This window comes from Puma concolor, chromosome E2 (assembly GCF_028749965.1).
Source record: "Puma concolor isolate L17-30 chromosome E2, mPumCon1.1.hap2, whole genome shotgun sequence".
NCBI lineage: Eukaryota > Metazoa > Chordata > Mammalia > Carnivora > Felidae > Puma > Puma concolor.
Window position 1 is genome coordinate 37,181,986 of NC_141681.1, and position 21,756 is coordinate 37,203,741.

Below are 21,756 nucleotides of genomic sequence, written 5' to 3' on the forward strand. Positions count from 1 at the left end.
TGGAGTATCACAAATGCATTTTATGTATTTACCTTTAGGTAGACAATCTTTCTGTACTGGTTATCTATGTGATATAAACTGACATAGTATTTTTGAGCAGGGAGTATATTACAAGACTCAGGTCTGATGCATTTGGAGGGTAAAATTTCCTTCATGTATTCATTCACTTGTTGAGCACATATGTACTGAGTGCCTAATGTATGCCTAGCCTGTTCTAGTCTCTTCTAATATGGAAATAAATAAAACAGACCTAAAATTTACCCCTCATGGAGATTACATCCTAGTAGGGGGAGAGTGGTAATAAACATAAGTAAGTAATATATTTAACACTATTTAGTTGTTAGGAAGTGATAAGAACTGTGGGGCAGGAGAAAATAAAGCCAGGATCAATTTTGTGTAGAGTGGCCAAAGTGGGCCTCTCTGAGAAAGTGTCAATTTGAACAAAGATTTGAAGGAGATAAGAGAGTTAGACATAAAGTTATGTTATTCTTTTGAATAAGAATATTTTCTTTTTGAAAATATGAATTTTGAATATTTGAATTTTGAATATTATTATTTTGAATATTATTATTCTTTTGAAAAGTTATTATTCTTTTGAAGAATATTCTTGACAAAGGAGAAAGCCAGTGTCAAGCCTGGAAGGTATAAGCATTCCTGTAATTTCCAAGAAACAGTGAAAAGACCAGTGTCTTAGAAAAGAAGGAAGGGAGTTTAAGGAGTAGAAGGTGAAATGGAGTTAAATGAGGAGTGGGGAATGTAAACTAGGTAGGATAAATCTTTATTCTGAGTGAAGTAGTAACAATAGGAAGAACAACAGCTAAAGCAAAGAAACCAAATAGAAAACAATTAAAATAATTCAGGCCAGAGATGATATGTAGCTTGGATCAAGGTGACAGGAATGAAGTTAGAAATGTGTTTGCATTGTGGACATACATATATTTGACTTCTTGGCAGACTGTGTATATATGAGGGAGGGAAAGTACTGTAACTACAAGTTTACCAGTCCAAGTAAGTAGAAATACAGACTTACATAACTGAGGAGTTCTAGTTCTGAGTATGTACCCCAAAAGGACTGAAAGCTGGGTCTCAAAGTGATATCTGTACATTAATGTACATATTAATCCAAATGTCTATCAGTGGATGAATGGCTAAATAAAGTATATACATACAAGGAATATTATTCAGCCATTAAAAGGAGTAAAGTACTGATAATTGCTACAATTTATATAGATCTTGAAAACATTAAACTACGTGCAAGAAGCCAGACACAAATGGTAACGTGTTGTATGATTCCTTTTATATGATACATGAGACTGAGAGCAGATTAGAGGTTACGAGAAGAGAAGGGAATGGGGAGTTTTTACTTAATGAGTATGGTTATATTTATGGGGTGATGAAATGTTTGGAGACTAGAGAAAGCTGGTGGTTGCACAACATTGTGAATATACTAAAGACCACCTAATTTTTATACTTTAAAGTAGTTAATTGTACATTATGTGAATTTCACCCTAAAAAAAAAAAATAATGAAATGGAGTGTAATAGGTGCTTTCATTGAAAACTAGTAGATACAACCTCATTTTAGAAATCGGGTTTTCTTTTTTGTATCATTATCCAGGTGTCCCACCGCACTTTGTTGAAGAGACTATTCTTTTATCTAATGAATGTTCTACTCCATGATCCAGTATTCCACATATAGGAATATAAAAAACTAATCTACATGCAGACAAATATTGATGTGCAGAGATATTCACTAAAGAATTATTTACAATGGTGAAAGACTAATCACTTCTTGGTCTTTTGGCTCTATTCTTATCAGTTTAATGTAATAGTGAAAAATAAGGAGAAATCCATCATCTCCAACAATAGATTTTTTTTTAATTTTTTTTTTAAAATTTACATCCAAGTCAGTTAGCATAAAGAGCGACAATGATTTCAGGAATAGATTCCTTAATGCCCCTTACCCATTTAGCCCATCCCCCTTCCCACAACCCCTCCAGCAACTCTCTGTTTCTTCTCCATATTTAAGAGTCTCCTATGTTTTGTCTCCCTCCCTGTTTTTATATTATTTTTGCTTCCCTTCCCTTATGTTCATCTGTTTTTTATCTTAAAGTCCTCATATGAGTGAAGTCATATGATATTTGTCTTTCTTTGACTAATTTCACTTAGTATAATACCCTCTAGTTCCATCCACATAGTTGCAAATGGCAAGATTTCATTCTTTTTGATTGTCAAGTAATACTCCATAGTATATATGTATGTGTGCTTGTAGAGTTGGGAGTTTCTGATGGTGTTCTCTGGTCCTTTCTAGTCTTTGTTGCTTTTGGTCTGTTTTTGTTTTTCTGTCTTTTCTCCCCTGAGAGAGTCCCCCATAAAATTTCTTGCAGGGCTGGTTTAGTGGTCACAAACTCCTGTAATTTTTCTTTGTCTGAAAAACTTTTAATCTCTCCTTCTATTTTGAATTATAAAGAATTCTTGGATAAAGTATTCTTGGCTCCATAGTTTCCAATTCAGCACATTGAATATATCCTGCTACTCCTTTCTGGCCTACCAGGTTTCTCTGAATAGGTCTGGTTCAAACCTGATCTGTCGGGGCGCCTGGGTGGCGCAGTCGGTTAAGCGTCCGACTTCAGCCAGGTCACGATCTCGCGGTCTGTGAGTTCGAGCCCCGCGTCGGGCTCTGGGCTGATGGCTCGGAGCCTGGAGCCTGTTTCCGATTCTGTGTCTCCCTCTCTCTCTGCCCCTCCCCCGTTCATGCTCTGTCTCTCTCTGTCCCAAATAAATAAATAAACGTTGAAAAAAAAATTAAAAAAAAAAAAAAAAAAAAAAAACCTGATCTGTCTTCCCTTGTAGGTTAAGCACTGTTTTTCCCTTGCTGCTTTCATGATTCTTTCCTTGCCTGAGTATTTTGTGAATTTGACTATGATATGCCTTGTTGATGATAAGTTTTTGTAATATTTAATGGGAGTCCCTTGTGCATCCTGGATTTTGATGTCTGTGTCTTTTCCCAGGTTAGGAAAGTTTTCTTCTATGATTTCCTCACATTACCCTTCTACCCTGTTTTCTCTCTCATCCTCTTCTGGAACCCCTATGATTCTGATGTTGTTCCTTTTTAATGAGTCACTGATTTCTCTAATTCTTAAATTGTGCTCTTTTGCCTTAGTCTACCTCTTTTTTTCTGCTTCATTATTCTCCATAAATTTGTCCTCTATATCGCTGATTTGCTGCCCTGTCTCATCCATCCTTGCCACCATGGCATGCATCTGAGATTGCAGTTCAGTTATAGCATTTTTTTATTTCATCCTGACTAGCTTTTGCTTCTTTTATCTCCACAGAGAGGGATTCTAATCTATTTTTGACCCCAGTTAGTATTCTTATTATCGTGATTCTAAATTCTGGTTCAGACATCTTGCTTGTATCTGTGTTAAGTCCCTGGTTGTCATTTCTACCTGCTCTTTCTTTTTTGGGTAAATTCCTTCATTTCATCATTTTGAAGGAAGAAAAGAATTAATAAAGCAAAAAAATTAAAATTAAAAGATGAAAACCAACACATACACATAAAAGAATCAAATAAATGATGCTAGATCCTAGGTGGGTTTTGGTCTGGTTGTTGAAAGGAGCTTGACAGATTAGAGAAAAAAGGGAAAAAGAAAAAAAGGAAAACATTTGAAAATTTGAAAAACTGAATACATTGAAATAGAATAAAATGAAATGATGGAAGTAAAATAGAATTTGAAAAATTTACAAAAAAGTGAAAAATACAGGAGAAAAAAATATTTTTAATAAAAATTGAAAATGAAAATAAATTTTTTCTCTTTCTGTATTCAAGAAACAAAAAAGAAAAACAAAAGAAAAGTAAAATTAAATAGATAGACCAGTGAACAGACTGAAATACGATTGAAATTACATCATTTTCCCCTAGAAGTGAAACTATGAAGCAAGTATAGTCTGTAAACTAAGCAGGCAGAGAGACTTGTGTTCCTGAAAGCGAGGTTGGCCCAGTTGGGCAGGGCTTAGTGTAAGGGGTCTGTTCTCCACTAGATGGCGCTGCATAGCTTACTGGAATGGATTGCTGTGGTGCTTGTAGATGTGTATGCGCATGCAAGGGAGGGGTGAAAATGGTGTCACCCAGATATCCAGTTTCTAGTATCGGAACTCTGTTCTCCCAGATCAGCAATCACACACCCATCCTTTGTCTCTGGCTTCCATCCACTCCCTGATTCTACACTGTCTGTGACCAAGCCATCATTTTGCCAGGTGGTGCCTCCCTCCTGAGTTTTATTTCAGATGTGACTGTGTTTCCCAACCCCTCACTTCTGAGGGACTGTGGCTTTGTCCTGCGCAGACCTTCTGGGGAGGATCTCACCAAGCAATGGCCAGGTGCCAGCCACACCCAGGAATGTTCCTGGGACCGTGCTGTTTGTTGCCAATGCCCAGAGACTATGGCTGATTGCCAGCCCGCCCCAGAATATGTTCACACGATCGTGTAGCAGCAGTGTTTCAGGGATTATGTAAAATCTCAACACACATCTGGCACCAGTCTTTACCCTCAGCGATCTTGTTCCAGTACCAGCAAATGTGGTTGTTCTCCAGGGTCTACTGGCACATTTGCCTGTGGGGGGCCACACAGCCTATATCAGATTTCCTCCCCACTGGGGAACCACCTCTCCCCTGTGGCTTGAGGACCCCTGGACCTCACTCTGCTCCTGGAGATTCTCCCTTCCCAGCAGAGTACCACCAGGTATCAAGCTGTGGAGTTTCAGACGCTGTGCTCCCCCTGTTTATAGAGTCTCAGTGGATTTTAAGCACTCTCCTTTCTCTTTTGTCCCTTTTTAGTTCAGTCCCTGTGACTCTTTCCACTTTTTCACTTTCTCTCCAGCTGCTTTTTTTTTGGGGGGGGGGGGTTCCAATACTCTCCCCATGTTTCTATCCTCTCTCCACAAGCAAAAATAGCTCCCTGCCCTCCGTGGTTTCTCTCTCACCCAGTTCACCTCTCTGTGCTGCATACCTGCCGAGTTTGGTGGTTCAGGTTGTGCAGATTGTTGTGTTAATCCTCAAATCAGTTTTCTAGGTGTGCAGGATGGTTTAATGTTGATCTGGCCGTATTTCATGGACTCGAGACACAAAAAAAACCTCCATGCTGTTCCACCATCTTGGCTCCTCCCTCTCCAACAGATTTTTAAAATGATTATATTAGAGGATTAATGTAGGGAATAAAATTATGGTCTTTTTTAACATTCCTCTTTTTTCTTTTTTTAAAGTATACATATGGTAACATAGCATTGTTTTATAAGTCTCTAAGTTTATAAGTTGACACATCATGTCACAGCAATGTATTTTCTATCTTTGTTAAGGCAATGGACAGCAAATACAAAGTTACATCCACAGTTCATGTCTTTTAGCTCTTCACATAGCTTTTAAGAATTTTTTACAAGATTTACAAACTGGCAGAGAGGACACTTAAACAAAAGCAGTAATCATACATGTCATTAAGTTAGTTTTGAAGGAAAATGAATTGGATTTTTGTGTAATGCAATGGTCTTGAATTCATCACCAAGGCAATCTCATGTAGTGAAGAGAACACTGATAGGAAGTTAAAAGTATACTCAGTCGGTTAAGCATCCGACTTCAGCTCAGGTAATAATCTCAGAGCCCCACATTAGGCTCTATGCTGACAGCTCAGAGCCTGGAGCCTGCTTTGGATTCTGTATCTCCCTCTCTCTGCCCCTCCCCTGCTCACATTCTCTCTCTCTCTCTCTCTCTCTCTCTCTCTCTCTCAAAAATAATAAACATTAAACAAAAATTTTTAAGTATATTCGTGGGCTGACTCTAACACAGACTACCAGTGAAATCTTGAGAAATTAACTTTGGAGTGTCTTAAGATTTTCATCTTTCCCTTTCTTGCTAGTTTCACTGAGTAATGTAATCCCAAAGAGAAACATATATGAAAGGAATTATAAAGTTATTACAAGATGTCATTCTGTTTACTTGAAAAGAGAGTTTTCATGTGATGAGTCTTAATCATTGTCTTTTTCACTCTTCATGAAAAAAGTTGACTTCTATATGTTGATAAAGATTTTCAAGATACTGCTTTACTAAGATTTTTTTTTAAGTAGAGTGACTAATATTACACTGTATGTTAACTGGAATTTTTTTTATTTTATTTTTTATTTTTAAAAATTTACATCCGGGGCGCCTAGGTGGCGCAGTCGGTTAAGCCTCCGACTTCAGCCAGGTCACGATCTCGCAGTCCGTGAGTTCGAGCCCCGCGTCAGGCTCTGGGCTGATGGCTCCGAGCCTGGAGCCTGTTTCCGATTCTGTCTCTCTCTCTCTCTCTCTCTCTCTCTCTCTGCCCCTCCCCCGTTCATGCTCTGTCTCTCTCTGTCCCAAAAATAAATAAAAAACGTTGAAAAAAAAGTTTTTTTAAAAAATAAAAAAAAATAAAAATTTACATCCAAATTAGTTACCATATAGTGCAACAGTGATTTCAGGAGTAGATTCCTTAGTGCCCCTTACCCATTTAGCCCAACCCCCCTCCCATAACTCCTCCAGTAACCCTTTTTTTCTCCATATTTGTAAGTCTCTTCTGTTTTGTCCCTCTCCCTGTTTTTGTATTAGTTTCCCTTCCCTTATGTTCATCTATTTTGTCTCTTAAAGTCCTCATATGAATGAAGTCATATGATTTTTGTCTTTCTCTGACTGACTAACTTCCAGTTATATAATTTATAATTAATACCTTCCAGTTCCATCCACATAGTTGCAAATGGCAAGGTTTCATTATTTTTGATTGCCGAGTAATACTCCATTGTATATATATACCACATCTTCTTTATCCATTCATCCATTGATGGGCATTTGGGCTCTTTCCATACTTTGACTATTGTTGATAGTGCTGCCATAAACATGGGGGTGCATGTGTCCCTTCAAAACAGCATACCTGTATCCCTTGGATAAATGCCTAGTAGTACATTTGCTGGGTCGTGGGGTAGTTCTATTTTTAGCTTTTTGAGGAACCTCCATACTGTTTTCCAGAGTGGATGCACCAGCTTGCATTCCCACCAACAATGTAAAAGAGATCCTCTTTCTCCACATCCTCACCAACATCTGTTTTTGCCTGAGTTGTTAATGTTAGCCATTCTGACAGGTATAAAGTAGTATCTCATTGTGGTTTTAATTTGTATGTCGCTGATGATGAGTGATTTGGAGCATTTTTTCATGTGTCTGTTAGCCATCTGGGTGTCTTCTCTGGAGAAGTGTCTATTCATGTCTTTTGCCCATTTCTTCACTGGATTATGTTTTTTAGGTGTTGAGTTTGATAAGTTCTTTACAGATTTTGGATACTAACCCTTTATCTGATATGTCATTTGCAAATATCTTCTCCCATTCTGTTGGTTGCCTTTTAGTTTTGCTGATTGTTTCCTTCTCTGTGCCGAAGTTTAGTTTAGTTTAGTTTAGTTTGATGAGGTCCCAGTAGTTCATTTTTGCTTAAAATTATGTTTTTGATCATGTCTGTGTAGATTTTAGAAAAAATAATTTTTAAAGGCATTTATAATAATAAATGTCTTTTAACTGTTACTTTGGTTTTCTCTTAATGGGATTTCAGTTTTACAATGATCTTTCTGCTTACCTGTTTTTAAAGAATTTTAATAACATGAAAAAATATTCATAAAATAATACTGAGTGAAAAGCAACAATACCAAACTATGCTAATGTGTTTATCTGTGCATGCATATACCTAGGGAAGAAAATTACATGATTGAAAGTATGCTAAAATATAATAATTATGTCTTCATTTTGAGATTTTGGATAATTTTATGCTAATTATTTTTAATAGTTTTAAGTTTCCTTATTTTTTTTAACAATTTTTTATTGCTTTATTTTTGAGAGTGAGAGTGTTGGGGGGGGAGGGGCAGAGAGTGAGGGAGACACAGAATCTGAAGCAGGCTCCAGTCTCTGAGCTGTCAGCACAGAGCCCAATGCAGGTCTCAAATTCATGAACCACGAGATCATGACATGATCCAAAGTCAGCTGCTTAACCAACTGACCCATCCACATGCCACATGTTTTCTTACTAAACATACTCTTTTAATTTGAAATTTATGTTCTTAACAGAGTACTCAATAAATGTTCTTATTTTTAGTTCTTTACAGCAAGGTAATTATAGGAAAATAATTTATATGAATAGTTTGATGTCTATTAAGTCAGTCTTTGCTGGTACTGTAGCAAAATCCATACATATTTGATTTTTACTTCAACCATGTAATAGTAAATTTTATCTTAATAAATACAGCTAACCTGTATTTAGTGTTTACCAGGCAGGACAAGATACTTTTAAGCATTCTCATTCAATAAGCATAACTCCATAAGGCAGACTAATTCTTCTAATTTGCAATTCATTATATTGCTTTACAATTTTATATACATTAACGTTTTTTAAATGCCTATACGTAAGTTCACTCTTTCCATTATACATTTCTATTTCTAACATAAGAACTATATAATAAATCATGTATACTTTCAAATTATTTCATATTTCTAGGTAATGTTAGTGATGTTAAGAGAGTCCCACTAAATATTAAAATTTTTAGATATTAGTCTTATCCTTTTTTTTTTTTAATTTTTATATTTTTAGAGATAGACAACACGAGTGGAGGAGGGGTAGAGAGAGAGGGAAACATAGAATTCGAAGCAGGCTCCAAGCTCTGAGCTGTCTGCACAGAGCCCAACGTGGGGCTCGACATGGGAACCACGAGATCATGACCTCAGCCAAAGTCAGCCACTTAACATACTGAGCCACACAGGCACCCCAGTCTTAGTGTTTAAATGTTCAGCTTAATTATGTAACAAACACCTAGCAAATATATATACTCATAGGGAGAGATTGACTTTTGGAATGCCAGTGTGAGGACTACACGAACCTGCTGTCCCCAAAAAGGGAAATAAAAATACTGGCCAAACAACTAGTATCAACCATTTCAGAATTTAAGAAATTAACCAAAGCTATAGAATGGAGTGTGTCTGTATGTATCCAAGAAGAACTACTAATCCTCACTAAGACAGCAGGATCTGTGGCACTTTTACTTCAGGCTATTCCCATCTGAACTACCTTCTCTACTGAGCAGTACAGCAGCGAGGAAAAACTAGCAGCCTCACAGTCAGTGGACAGGACTGACCTTTGGAGCTCCATTAAAATTCCGATCCCCATAGCACTGTCAATATTTTATCTAAAGTAGCAACTCCTTGGAAAACCCCCATTCTCAGGATTTGGGGGCTGTTTGATTTGACTCAGAGTTCAGCCCAGCAGTAAAAAATAAAATTTATTTTAAAAATTTTAAAAAGCCCTATCCCTGGGGCATTACCAAAAAGAACAATCATCTGCTGGCAAAATCTAAGCTACCTAGGCCTATGATTTCAGATATAGTGAAACAAGAACCTGTTCAACGTATAAAAGGAAATCTTGAGGAACAAAATGACTTTGAAAAACTCCAATATATTCATAGGGATCTATACGGCTGTGAACATGCCTAGAAATGAAACTACCTCATTCAAATACTACCTTGTGGCCCTGCTTAAGCAATACATGAAAGCTAAAATTAATCTGTAAACTGCCTGAAGTTTGAAGGAATACTTCCACACACAAATCCCCCAAAGTGTGGAAGACATATAGACAAGATATTAAAGAAATCTTGTGACCAGTCATTGCTGACTCAAGTATATCCCCTAGGAAGTCAGGCTTAAGATAGAAACTTTAAAAATAAGAAAATAAAATAACTTTGTGGCAGGGAATGAAGGATCTATAGAATTCATCCAGGAAACTCACTGAACAAATGAGCGCCACCAACAAAGAAAAACCAACAAATCCTTGAAAGGAGATGGTTGATACCACAGTCATTATATTATCTAAGAAATCCACTTTCAACCAAAAATTATATGACATGCAAAGAAACAGGAAATTATGCCACAAACACATTTTTAAAAAAATAAAATAACAGAAAATGTACCCAAAGATATTGGACATAGTTGACAGAATCTATAAAGTTGGTATTATAAATTTGTTGAAAGAACTAAAAGAAGCCAGGATTGAAGAATTAGGGGTAAATATGACAACTATGTCTCACTAAATAGAAAATGGAAGTAAGGAGATAAAGATCATCTTAAAAATCAAATAGAAATTCTGGAAATGGAAATTGAAGAGAAAAATTCAGCAGAGGACTCAACAGATTTGAGTTGACAAAAGAATAAGCAAACTTGAATAGGATCAAACTTGAATACTAATTTCTGTATACAGGAAGTATATACAGCCTGAGTTATAGAAGAAAAAAAAAAAACTCAGAGACCTATGGACCCACCATCAAGCATACCAACATATGTATAAGGGGATTCATAAAAGGAAAAGAGAAAAAGAAAGGGGCAAAATAAATATCTGAAGCAATAATGGCCAAAAGCACCTAAATTTGATGAAAAGCATTAATATGCACATCTAAGAAGCCCAGCAAATTCTAAGAAGAGATCCACGCGTAGTCAAACTGTCAAAAAACAAAGACAAAAGTTCTATTGATAGCAGCAAGAGAGATGCTACTTATCACATATATGAGAGCCTCAATAAGATCAACAGCTGACTTATCAACAAACACCATAGAGACCAGAGGAGGAGGATATATGCTAAAGGTGGGGGGGGGGGGGGGGACTGTCAGTGAAGAATTCTATATGTGGCAAAACGATTCTTCAAAAATGAAGAAATTTAGACATTCCTAGATAAACAAAACAGACAATTCAGGGCCACCTGGGTGGCTCAGTCAGTTGAGTGTCCAACTTTTGTTTTCTGCTCAAGTCTGATCCCACAATTGTGGGATCAAGCCCTGCATTGGGCTCTGTACTGAATGTGGAGCCTGCTTGAGATTCTCTCTCTCTCTCTCTCTCTCTCTCCTTTCTCTCTTTCTCTCTCTCTCTCCCTCTTAATCTCTCTAAAATAAAGATTAAAAAAAACTTTTTTTTAAACAGACAATTCATCTCTACCAGGCCAGCCCTAAAAGAAATGCTAAAGGGAGCCCTTCAGGCTGAGCTTAGAGGACAACTAGACAGTAATTAAAATCCACACAATTAGGGGCGCCTGGGTGGCGCAGTCGGTTAAGCGTCCGACTTCAGCCAGGTCACGATCTCGCAGTCCGTGAGTTCGAGCCCCGCGTCAGGCTCTGGGCTGATGGCTCAGAGCCTGGAGCCTGTTTCCGATTCTGTGTCTCCCTCTCTCTCTGCCCCTCCCCCGTTCATGCTCTGTCTCTCTCTGTCTCAAAAATAAATAAACATTAAAAAAAAAAAAATTTTTTTAAATCCACACAATTAAGTAAAAACACCAGTAAGACTATAGATAAATAGAAAATATGGTAATGTCTCTTATTTCCTATCTGACTTAAAAGTGCATAAAGTAATCATGTAAATCTGTGTTGATGAGCTGGTTATGTATAAAAATATAACATATAATAAGAGCACAAAAGAAAGGGGAGGACAATAGCTATATTGGAGCAAAGTTGTTATATGCACTAGGAATTAAGTTAGTTAATATGCTAATTGTAATCTCTATGGCAACCATGAAGAAAATAATTCAAAAACTATAAAAGAAATAACTAGGGAATTAAAATAGTATACTAAAATAATTTAACAAAGTAGTAGTGCCTTTAATTCAAAAGACATAAAACATGTACAAAACTAATAGTAAATGGGAGACATAAATCCTGCCTTATCAGCAATCAAACTAAGTGTAATTGGAATAAACACTCCTATCAAAAGGCAGAGATTGGTAGAATGGATAATATATGACTCAATTATGTGCCATCTACAAAAGACACTTTAGGTTCAAAGATACAAATAAGTTTGGGGGGGGGTGCCTGTCTGGCTCAGTGACTCTCAATCTCAGGATTGTAAGCTTGAGCCCCACACTGGGTATACAGATTACTTTAAAAAATAATATCTTTTTTAAAAAAGATACAAATAACTTGAAAGTAAAAAGATGGGGGAAATTATGCCATGCAAAAAGTAAAAGAGAGCTGGAGTGGCCATTCTAGTATCAGACTAAACTGGACTTTAAGACAAAAAATTGTTACTAGAGACAAAGAAGGACGTTTTATAATGACCATAAAAAGGGTAATCCATAAGGAAGCTATAAGAACTATAAAGACATAGGCACCTAACTACAGAGCACCCCAAATACATGGAGAATTGAGGACAGAAATTGATAATTCAAAATAAATTATTGGAGACTTTAATACTGCACTTTCCATAATGGATCAAATCAGGCATAAGATTGTTAAGGAAAGAGAAAATGACACTACAAACCAACAAAACCTAACAGAACTGTACAGAACACTCCACCCAACAACAGCAGAATATGCATTCTTCCCAAACACACATGGAACATTCTCCAAAATAGACTGACCATATGCTAGGTCATAAAACAAGCCTCAATAAATTTAAAAGAATTGAAATCATCCTAGGTATGTTCCCTAACTACAATGGGATGCTATTAGAAATCAATAATAATTTGAAAATTCACAAATATGTGGAAATGAAACAACAGACTCCTAAAAAACCAATAGGTCAAATAAATCACAAGGGAAACTAGAAAATACTTAGGTGCATGAAAACAAAAACACAACATACCAAAATATATAGGCTGCAGCTAAACCAGTTCGTAGAGGAAAATTTATTGATGTAAGTGCCTATATTAAGGAATAGGAAAAATCTGAAACTGATAACCACCTTAAGAAACTACCTGGGGCACCTGGGGTGGCTCAGTCTGTTACGCATCTGACTTTTGGTTTCAGCTCAGGTCATGACCTCACACAGTTCATGAGTTCGAGCCCCACATGAGGCTCCGTGCTGGTGGTGCAGAGCCTGCTTGGGGTTCTCTCTCTCTCTGCTCCTCCCCTGCTTGTGCGCTCTCTCTCTCTCTCTCTCTCTCTCTCTCTCTCTCTTTCTCTCTCTCTCTCTCTCTCTCTCAAAATAAATAAACTGGAAGGAAGGAAGGAAGGAAGGAAGGAAGGAAGGAAGGAAGGAAGGAAGGAAGGAAGGAAGGAAGGAAGGAAGGAAGGAATTAGCCAAGGAAAAGGAAACTAAGCCCAAAGCAAGCAGAAGCCAAGAAATGAAAGAAAATAAGAAGGGAAGAAAAACATAAAGAAAACCAATTAAAAGATTTTTTTAAGATTAACAAAATTTACAAACCTTTAGCTAGGCTGACAAAAAAAAAAGAGAAGACTTAAATTGCTAAAATCCATAATGAAAGAGGATACTATTACCAACCTTAACAGAAAAGGAAGCTACATAAATAGCCAATAACACTTGAAAAGCAGCTCAGCATCATTAGGCATTAGGTAAATGCAAAAAAAGCCACAATGAGAAATACCACTTCACAACCACTGGGATGGCTATGATCAAAAAGACAGAGGAAGCATTAGCAAGGATGTGGAAAACTTGGAACCTTCATACATTATTGGTGGGAATACAGAATATAGAATGCTGTGGCCATTTTGGAAAACAAGTTGACACAAAGACTTGTATGTGAATGTTCACACAGCAGCATTATTCATAAAAAGACCACACATTGTATGATTGTATTTATATGAATCTCTAGAAGAGGCAAATCTATAGAGAAACTGATAAGTGATTACCCATAGCTGAAAGAGTAAAGGTTAGAAATAGGAGTAACTTCTAATGGGTATGGGATTCTTTTTGGGTGATGAAAATGTTCTAAAATTTGTGGTTATAGTTCAACAACGTTTTTCATATACTCAAAAACACTACACATTTTAAGTTGGTGATGTTTATGGTATGTGAATTATATCTCAATAAACCTGCTTTCTTTGAAAAGTGAATTATTAATGTTAATAATCGAGACATTTCATTTCACATTTTTATCCTTAAAGAATTAAGTTCTGGCACCTAAATTGTTAACATTTTTATCATTTTAATGTTTGATAAGAGCAATGTTTACAAAGATGCCTTTTTTTTTTTAATAAATGTAGCTGGACAACTCAGCCAGTCAGCACATTTAGCTCTCCAACTACCATACAATGTACTTGGTTTAGGTCGAAGTGCAAATTTTCTTGATCATCTTTATGTTGGCATTCCCCGTCCATCTGGAGAGAAGGTGAGTAAAAATTTATTTTGTTTACAATGAATCTGTGTTTTAACATTCACTATTTAGTATTTGAATTCAACAATTTGAATATTTGAATTCAAATACTTCAAACTTTTTTAATCTCTTTAAAGAGATGTAGAAAAATAGACATAATGACTTAAGAAAAAGAAATAGTGATCTAAACTTGCCTTACATAGAACACGTCATAATTTGAAGATATAGTTTTCTAGCACCTCTCTCATAAACCTCATGACCTCCTATCCCTCTTTTCTCCTTTTTTTCTTCATCTTGAATATCTAACATAATATGTATTTTATTTTGTTTGTCATACTCCACCTCCACTCGAATTTTAGCTTCAAGCAGCATTTGTACATAGCACTTTGAACAATGCCTGCTACACTGTTGAATAAGTATTTGTTGAATTAATAAATCTGGGAGACAGAAATATAATCCTTCAAAAGATAAAAAAAAATTGCCACCAGGGCACAGGAGCCCTATTTGGTGCTTATTATATATCAATTTAGCTTAATCCATACATAGGATTTCAATTAATCAAGGAGTACTTAAGCTTTTTCCTTATTTATTTATAATAATAATTGGGGTTTTTTTGGTTTTTGGTTTTTTTTAATATGAAATTTATTGTCAAATTGGTTTCCATACAATAGCCAGTGCTCATCCCAACAGGTGCCCCCCAATGCCCATCACTCACTTTCCCCTCCCTTCCACCCCCCATCAACCCTCAGTTTATTCTACTTTTAAAAGTCTCTTATGGTTTGGCTCCCTACCTCTCTAACTTTTTTTTTCCCTTCCCCTCCCCCATGGGCTTCTGTTAAGTTTCTCAGGATCCACATAAGAGTGAAAATATATGGTATCTGCTTTCTCTATATGACTTATTTCACTTAACATAACACTTTCCAGTTGCATCCACATTGTACAAAAGGCCATATTTCATTCTTTCTCATTGCCAAATAGTATTCCATTGCATATATAAACTAACATTTCTTTATCCATTAATCAGTTGATGGACATTTAGGCTCTTTCCATAATTTGGCTATTGCTGAAAGTGCTGCTATAAACATTGGGGTACAAGTGCACCTCTGCATCAGCACTCCTGTATCCCTTGGGTAAATCCCTAGCAGTACTATTTCTGGGTCATAGGGTACATCTATTTTGAATTTTTTGAGGAACCTCCACACTTTTCCAGAGCAGCTGCACCAGTTTGCATTCCCACCAACAGTGCAAGAGGGTTCCCATTTCTCCACATCCTCGCCAGCATCTATAGTCTCCTTATTTGTTCATTTTAGCCACTCTGACTGGCGTGAGGTGGTATCTGAGTGTGGTTTTGATTTGTACTTCCCTGATGAGGAGCAACATTGAGCATCTTTTCATGTGCCTGTTGGCCATCTGGATGTCTTCTTTAGAGAAGTGTCTATTCATGTCTTCTGCCCATTTCTTCACTGGATTATTTGTTTTTTGGGTGAGGAGTTTGGTGAGTTCTTTATAGACTTTGGATACTAACCCTTTGTCCGATATGTCATTTGCAAATATCTTTTCCCATTCCGTTGGTTGCCTTTTAATTTTGTTGATTGTTTCCTTTGCGGTGCAAAAGCCTTTTATCTCATGAGGTCCCAATAGTTCATTTTTGCTTTTAATTCCCTTGCCTTTGGAGATGTGTCAAGTAAGAAACTGCTACGGCTGAGGTCAGAGAGGTTTTTTTTCCTGCTTTCTCCTCTAGGGTTTTGATGGTTTCCTGTCTCACATTCAGGTCCTTCATGCATTTTGAGTTTATTTTTGTGAATGGTGTAAGAAAGTGGTCTAGTTTAATTCTCCTGCATGTTGCTGTCCACTTCTCCCAGCACCATTTGTTAAAGAGACTGTCTTTTTTCCATTGGATACTCTTTCCTGCTTTGTCAAATATTACTTGGCCGTACTTTTGTGGGCCCAATTCTGGAGTCTCTATTCTATTCCATATGTCTATGTGTCTGTTTTTGTGCCAATACCATGCTGCCTTGATGATTACAGCTTTGTAGTAGAGGCTAAAGTCTGGGATTGGGATGCCTCCCACTTTGGTCTTTTTCAATATTACTTTGGCTATTCAGGGTCTTTTGTGGTTCCATACAAATTTTAGGATTGCTTGTTCTAGCTTCGATAAGAATGCTGGTGCAATGTTGATTGGGATTGCATTGAATGTGTAGATTGCTTTGGGTAATATTGACATTCAAACAATATTTATTCCTCTAATCCATGAGCATGGAATATTTTTCCATTTCATTGTATCTTCTTCGATTTCCTTCATAAGTTTTCTATAGTTTTTAGCATACAGATCTTTGTGATTCTTAGTTCAGTTGTAAATGGGATCGGTTTCTTTGTCTTTCTGTTGCTTCGTTGTTAGTGTAAAGGAATGCAACTGATTTCTGTACATTAATTTTGTATCCTGCGACTTTGCTGAATTCATGTATCACTTCTAGCAGACTTTCGGTGGAGTCTGTTGGGTTTTCCATATATAGTATCATGTCATCTGCAAAACGTGAAAGCTTGACTTCATCTTTGCCAATTTTGATGCCTTTGATTTCCTTTTGCTGATTGCTGATGCTAGCACTTCCAACACTATGTGAAACAACAGCGGTGAGAGTGGACATCCCTGTTGTGTTCCTGATCTCAGGGAGAAAGCTCTCAGTTTTCCCCATTGAGGATGATTTAAGCTGTGGGCTTTCATAAATGGCTTTATGATGTTTAAGTATGTTCCTTCTATCCCGACTTTCTCGAGGGTTTTTATTAAGAAAGGATGCTGAATTTTGTCAAATGCTTTTTCTTCATCGATTGACAGGATCATATGGTTCTTATCTTTTCTTTTATTAATGTGATGTATCACATTGATTTGTGAATGTTGAACCAGCCCTACATCCCAGGAATGAATCCCACTTGATCATGGTGAATAATTCTTTTTATATGCTGTTGAATTCGATTTGCTAGTATCTTGTTGAGAATTTTTGCATCCATATTCATCAGGGATATTGGCCTGTAGTTCTCTTTTTTGCTGAGTCTCTGTCTGGTTTGGGAATCAAAGCAATGCTGGCTTCATGGAGTGAGTCTGGAAGTTTTCTTCCCTTTCCATTTTTTGGAACAGCTTGAGAAGGATAGGTATTATCTCTGCTTTAACTGTCTGTTAGAATTTCCCAGGGAAGCCATCTGGTCCTGGACTCTTCTTTGTTGGGAGAGTTTTGATAACTGATTCCATTTCTTCACTGGTTATGGGTCTGTTCAAGTTTTCTATTTCTTCCTGTTTGAGTTTTGGAAGTGTGTGGGTGCTTAGGAATTTGTCCATTTCTTCCAGGTTGTCCAGTTTGTTGGCATATAATTTTTCATAGTATTCCCTGATAATTGCTTGTATTTCTGAGGGATTGGTTGTAATAATTCCATTTTCATTCGTGATTTTATCAATTTGGGTCATCTCCCTTTTTGAGAAGCCTGCCTAGAGGTTTATCAATTTTGTTTATTTTTTCAAAAAGCCAACTCTTGGTTTCCTTGATCTGCTCTACAGTTTTTTTAGATTCTGTATTGTTTATTTCTGCTCTGATCTTTATTATTTCTCTTCTTCTGCTGATTTAGGCTGCCTTTGCTGTTCTGCTTCTATTTCCTTTAGGTGTGCTGTTAGATTTTGTATTTGGGATTTTTCTTGTTTCTTGAGATAGGCCTGGATTGCAATGTATTTTCCTCTCGGGACTGCCTTCGCTGCATCCCAAAGCGTTTGGATTGTTGTATTTTCATTTTCGTTGGTTTCCATATATTTTTTAATTTCTTCTCTAATTGCCTGGTTGACCCATTCATTCTTTAGTAGGGTGTTCTTTAACCTCCATGCTTTTGGAGGTTTTCCAGACTTTTTCCTGTGGTTGATTTCAAGCTTCATAGCATTGTGGTCTGAAAGTGTGCATGGTATGATCTCAATTCTTGTATACTTATGAAGGGCTGTTTTGTGACCCAGTATGTGATCTATCTTGGAGAATGTTCCATGTGCACTCAAGAAGAAAGTATATTCTGTTGCTTTGGGATGCAGAGTTCTAGATACATCTGTCAAGTCCATCTGATCCAATGTATCATTCAGGGCCATTGTTTCTTTATTGATCCTGTGTCTAGATGATCTATCCATTGCTGTAAGTGGGGTATTAAAGTCCCCTGCAATTACCACATTCTTATCAATAAGGTTGCTCATGTTTGTGATTGTTTTACACATTTGGGGCCTCCTTATTCGGAACATAGATGTACAATTGTTAGCTCTTCCTGATGGATAGACCCTGTGATTATTATAAAATGTCCTTCTTCATCTTTTGTTACAACTTTTAATTTAAAGTCTAGTTTGTCTGATATAAGTATGGCTACTCCAGCTTTCTTTTGACTTCCACTAGCATGATAGATAGTTCTCCATCCCCTCACTTTCAATCTGAAGGTGTCCTCAGGTCTAAAATGAATCTCTTATCGACAGCAAATAGATGGGTCTTGTTTTTTTTATCCATTCTGACACCCTATATCTTTTGGTTGGAGCATTCAGTCCATTTACATTCAGTTTTACTATAGAAAGATATGGGTTTAGAGTCATTGTGATGTCTGTAGGTTTCATGCTTGTAGTGATGTCTCTGGTCCTTTGTGGTCCTTGCAACATTTCACTCACAGAATCCCCCTTAGGATCTCTTGTGGGGCTGGTTTAGTGGTGATGAATTCCTTCAGTTTTTGTTTGTTTGGGGAAATCTTTATCTCTCCTTCTATTCTGAATGACAGGCTTGCTGGATAAAGGATTCTTGGCTGCTTTTTTTTTTTTTTTTTTCTGTTCATCATATTGAAGATTTCCTGCCATTCCTTTCTGTCCTGCCAAGTTTCAGTAGATAGGTCTGCTACTACTATTATGCGTCTACCTTTGTAAGTTAGAGCCTGTTTATCCCTAGCTGCTTTCAGAATTTTCTCTTTATCCTTGTATTTTGCCAGTTTCACTCTGATATGTCGTGCAGATGATCGATTCAAGTTACGTCTGAAGGGGGTTCCTGTGCCTCTTGGATTTCAATGCCTTTTTCCTTCTCCAGATTAGAGAAGGTCTCAGCTATGATTTATTCAAGTACACCTTCAGCCCCTTTTTCTCCTTCCTCCTTCTGGAATTCCCATGATATGGATATTGTTCCGTTTCATTGCATCACTTAGTTCTCTAATTCTCCCCTCATACTCCTGGATTTTTTTATCTCTCTTTTTCTCAGCTTCCTCTTTTTCCATAATTTTATCTTCTAATTCACCTATTCTCTCCTCTGCCTCTTCAATCCGTGCTATGGCCGCCTCCATTTATTTTTCACCTCATTTATAGCATTTTTTAATTCATCTCTGTTGCAATAGATTCTCTGATGGCCTCTGTGCTTTCTTCAAGCCCAGTGATTAATTTTATGACCATTATTATAAATTCTTATTCCGTTATATTGTTTAAATCGGTTTTGATTAATTCATTAGCTGTCGCTACTTCCTGGAGCTTCTTTTGAAGAGAGTTCTTCCATTTTGTTATTTTGGGTAGTCGCTGTGGTAACTCCAAACTGTAGGCCACTTCTTGTGCTATCAGGAGTGACTTGTGTGGTGGGCGAGGCCGCAGTCAGACCCGATGTCTGTCCCCAGCCCACCGCTGGGGCCACAGTCATACTGGTGTGTACCTTATCTTCCCTTCTTCCAAGGGCAGGACTCACTGTGGAGTGGTGTGTCCCCAGTCTGGGCTACTTGCACACTGCCAGGCTTGTGCTGCTGCTTCAATGGGATATGGCCAAGGGCGTATTAGCCGGGGTGGATCTGCAAGGTGCAGAGGGGTGGGAGGGGCAGGCTTAGCTAGGTTTGCCATGGGTGGTCCCCTGTGGGAGAAACCCTGCAGCACGGGGAGGGAGGCAGGCCCGTCAGAGGCGTGGATACATATAAGAACAGCGTTGGGGGGCGCCTGGGTGGCGCAGTCGGTTAAGCGTCCGACTTCAACCAGGTCACGATCTCGCGGTCCGCAAGTTCGAGCCCCGCGTCGGGCTCTGGGCTGATGGCTCAGAGCCTGGAGCCTGTTTCCGATTCTGTGTCTCCCTCTCTCTCTCTGCCCCTCCCCCGTTCATGCTCTGTCTCTCTCTGTCCCAAAAATAAATAAATGTTGGAAAAAAAATTTAAAAAAAAAAAAAAAGAAGAAGAAGAACAGCGTTGGGCATTTGCACAGTGCAAGCAAGTTTGGTGAGGGGAACTAGTTCCCTTTGGAATTTCAGCTGGGAGATGGGAGAGGGAAATGGCACTTCCCAGCGCCTTTGTTCTCCTGCCAAGCTGAGCTCTGTGTTCTGGGGCTCAACAACTCTCCCTCCCAGTGTCCTCTCGCCCTCCCCGCTCTCTGCGAGCAGAGCTGTTGACTTTTAACATTCCAGATGGTAAGTCCCACTGGCTGTCAGAACTCATAGGGTCCGGCCCCTCTGCTTTTGCAAGCCAGACTTCGGGGGCTCTGCCTTGCCAGGTGGGCTGCCCCTCCACCACCCCAGCTCCCTCCTACCAGTCCGTGTAGCACGCACTGCCTCTCTGCCCTTCCTACCCTCCTCCATGGGCCTCTTGTCTACGCTCAGCTCTGGAGAGTCCGTTTGACTAGTCTTCTGGCAGTTTTCTGGGTTATTTAGGCAGATGTGGGTGGAATCGAAGTGATCAGCAGGACGAGGTGAGCCCAGTGTCCTCCTATGCCACCACCTTCGATTTAATCTAATAATTGTTTTTAAAGTATACTAGATGTTAAATGTTCTTAACATTCTTTTTCCAGTCTATACGAAAACAAGAGTGGACTGCAATCATTCCAAATTCCCAGCTAATTGTCATTCCATATCCTCACAATGTTCCTCGAAGGTAATGCCCTTGCTTGAACTGATTTTGGTAAAAATGCTGTCAATTCAGAATCATAGAAACAGTTACATCTTTTAAAAACTCTGTCTCTATTCCTGCTGTGTTCCCATGAGTGCCATCATTTAATTTGCTTACAGCAAACCTTAAATGACTAAACATTCCTACACAAAAGGTCCCTGACTTTTTTTATGGAAAACAAATTAAACCCTATTAGAAAAACAGCAGGTTAACTAATTAGGGATTTATACATATTCTGATTAAATAAACTGATCTTCAGTTCACTAGCTATAAATTCTAAAATTTCAGAGTGCTGAATTTTTCAATAAGCATTGATCTTTTTAATAAATGCTTAGAGAAGTGGTATATATCCCACAGTGGTTAGGCACACGTTTTGGAGTCAAACAGACCTAAGCTAGAAACTAAGACCCACTGCTGATGGTCAATTTCTGCATTTGTGAAGTGGGAAGTAGAACACCTACCTTAAAAAGATGAAGATGAAATATGTTTAAGACAGTGCCCAGCAGAGTAAATTTTCAGTGAAAGGTAGATGTTTTTTATCTTTAGCAGAATATATTCCTCCTGTAATAATAGCATTTAAATCTAACTCCTTATCTTTGTTCATTTTTCTTTAAAATACTAGATTCATTCCATCATTTTTAAAAAGTAGGTAATGAAAGTATTCACTAACACTTGTTTCATTGGAAAGAATACAAGTTGTCCTTAAAGTTAGTCTGATATCAGTTATGGAAAATAGCCA

General features: G+C 37.7%; 1 protein-coding gene across 2 annotated transcripts in view; it reads left to right on the forward strand.

The window, feature by feature from the left end:
• ITFG1 (integrin alpha FG-GAP repeat containing 1) overlaps positions 1 to 21,756 on the forward strand; it is a 358,049-nt gene that overhangs the window by 329,041 nt on the left and 7,252 nt on the right. For both annotated transcript variants that reach the window (XM_086689522.1, XM_086689523.1), the window contains 2 exons: positions 14,014 to 14,138; positions 20,920 to 21,002. In XM_086689522.1, coding sequence (XP_086545648.1) covers positions 14,014 to 14,138; positions 20,920 to 21,002 — 208 coding nt within the window. The remainder of the gene's footprint in view (positions 1 to 14,013; positions 14,139 to 20,919; positions 21,003 to 21,756) is intronic.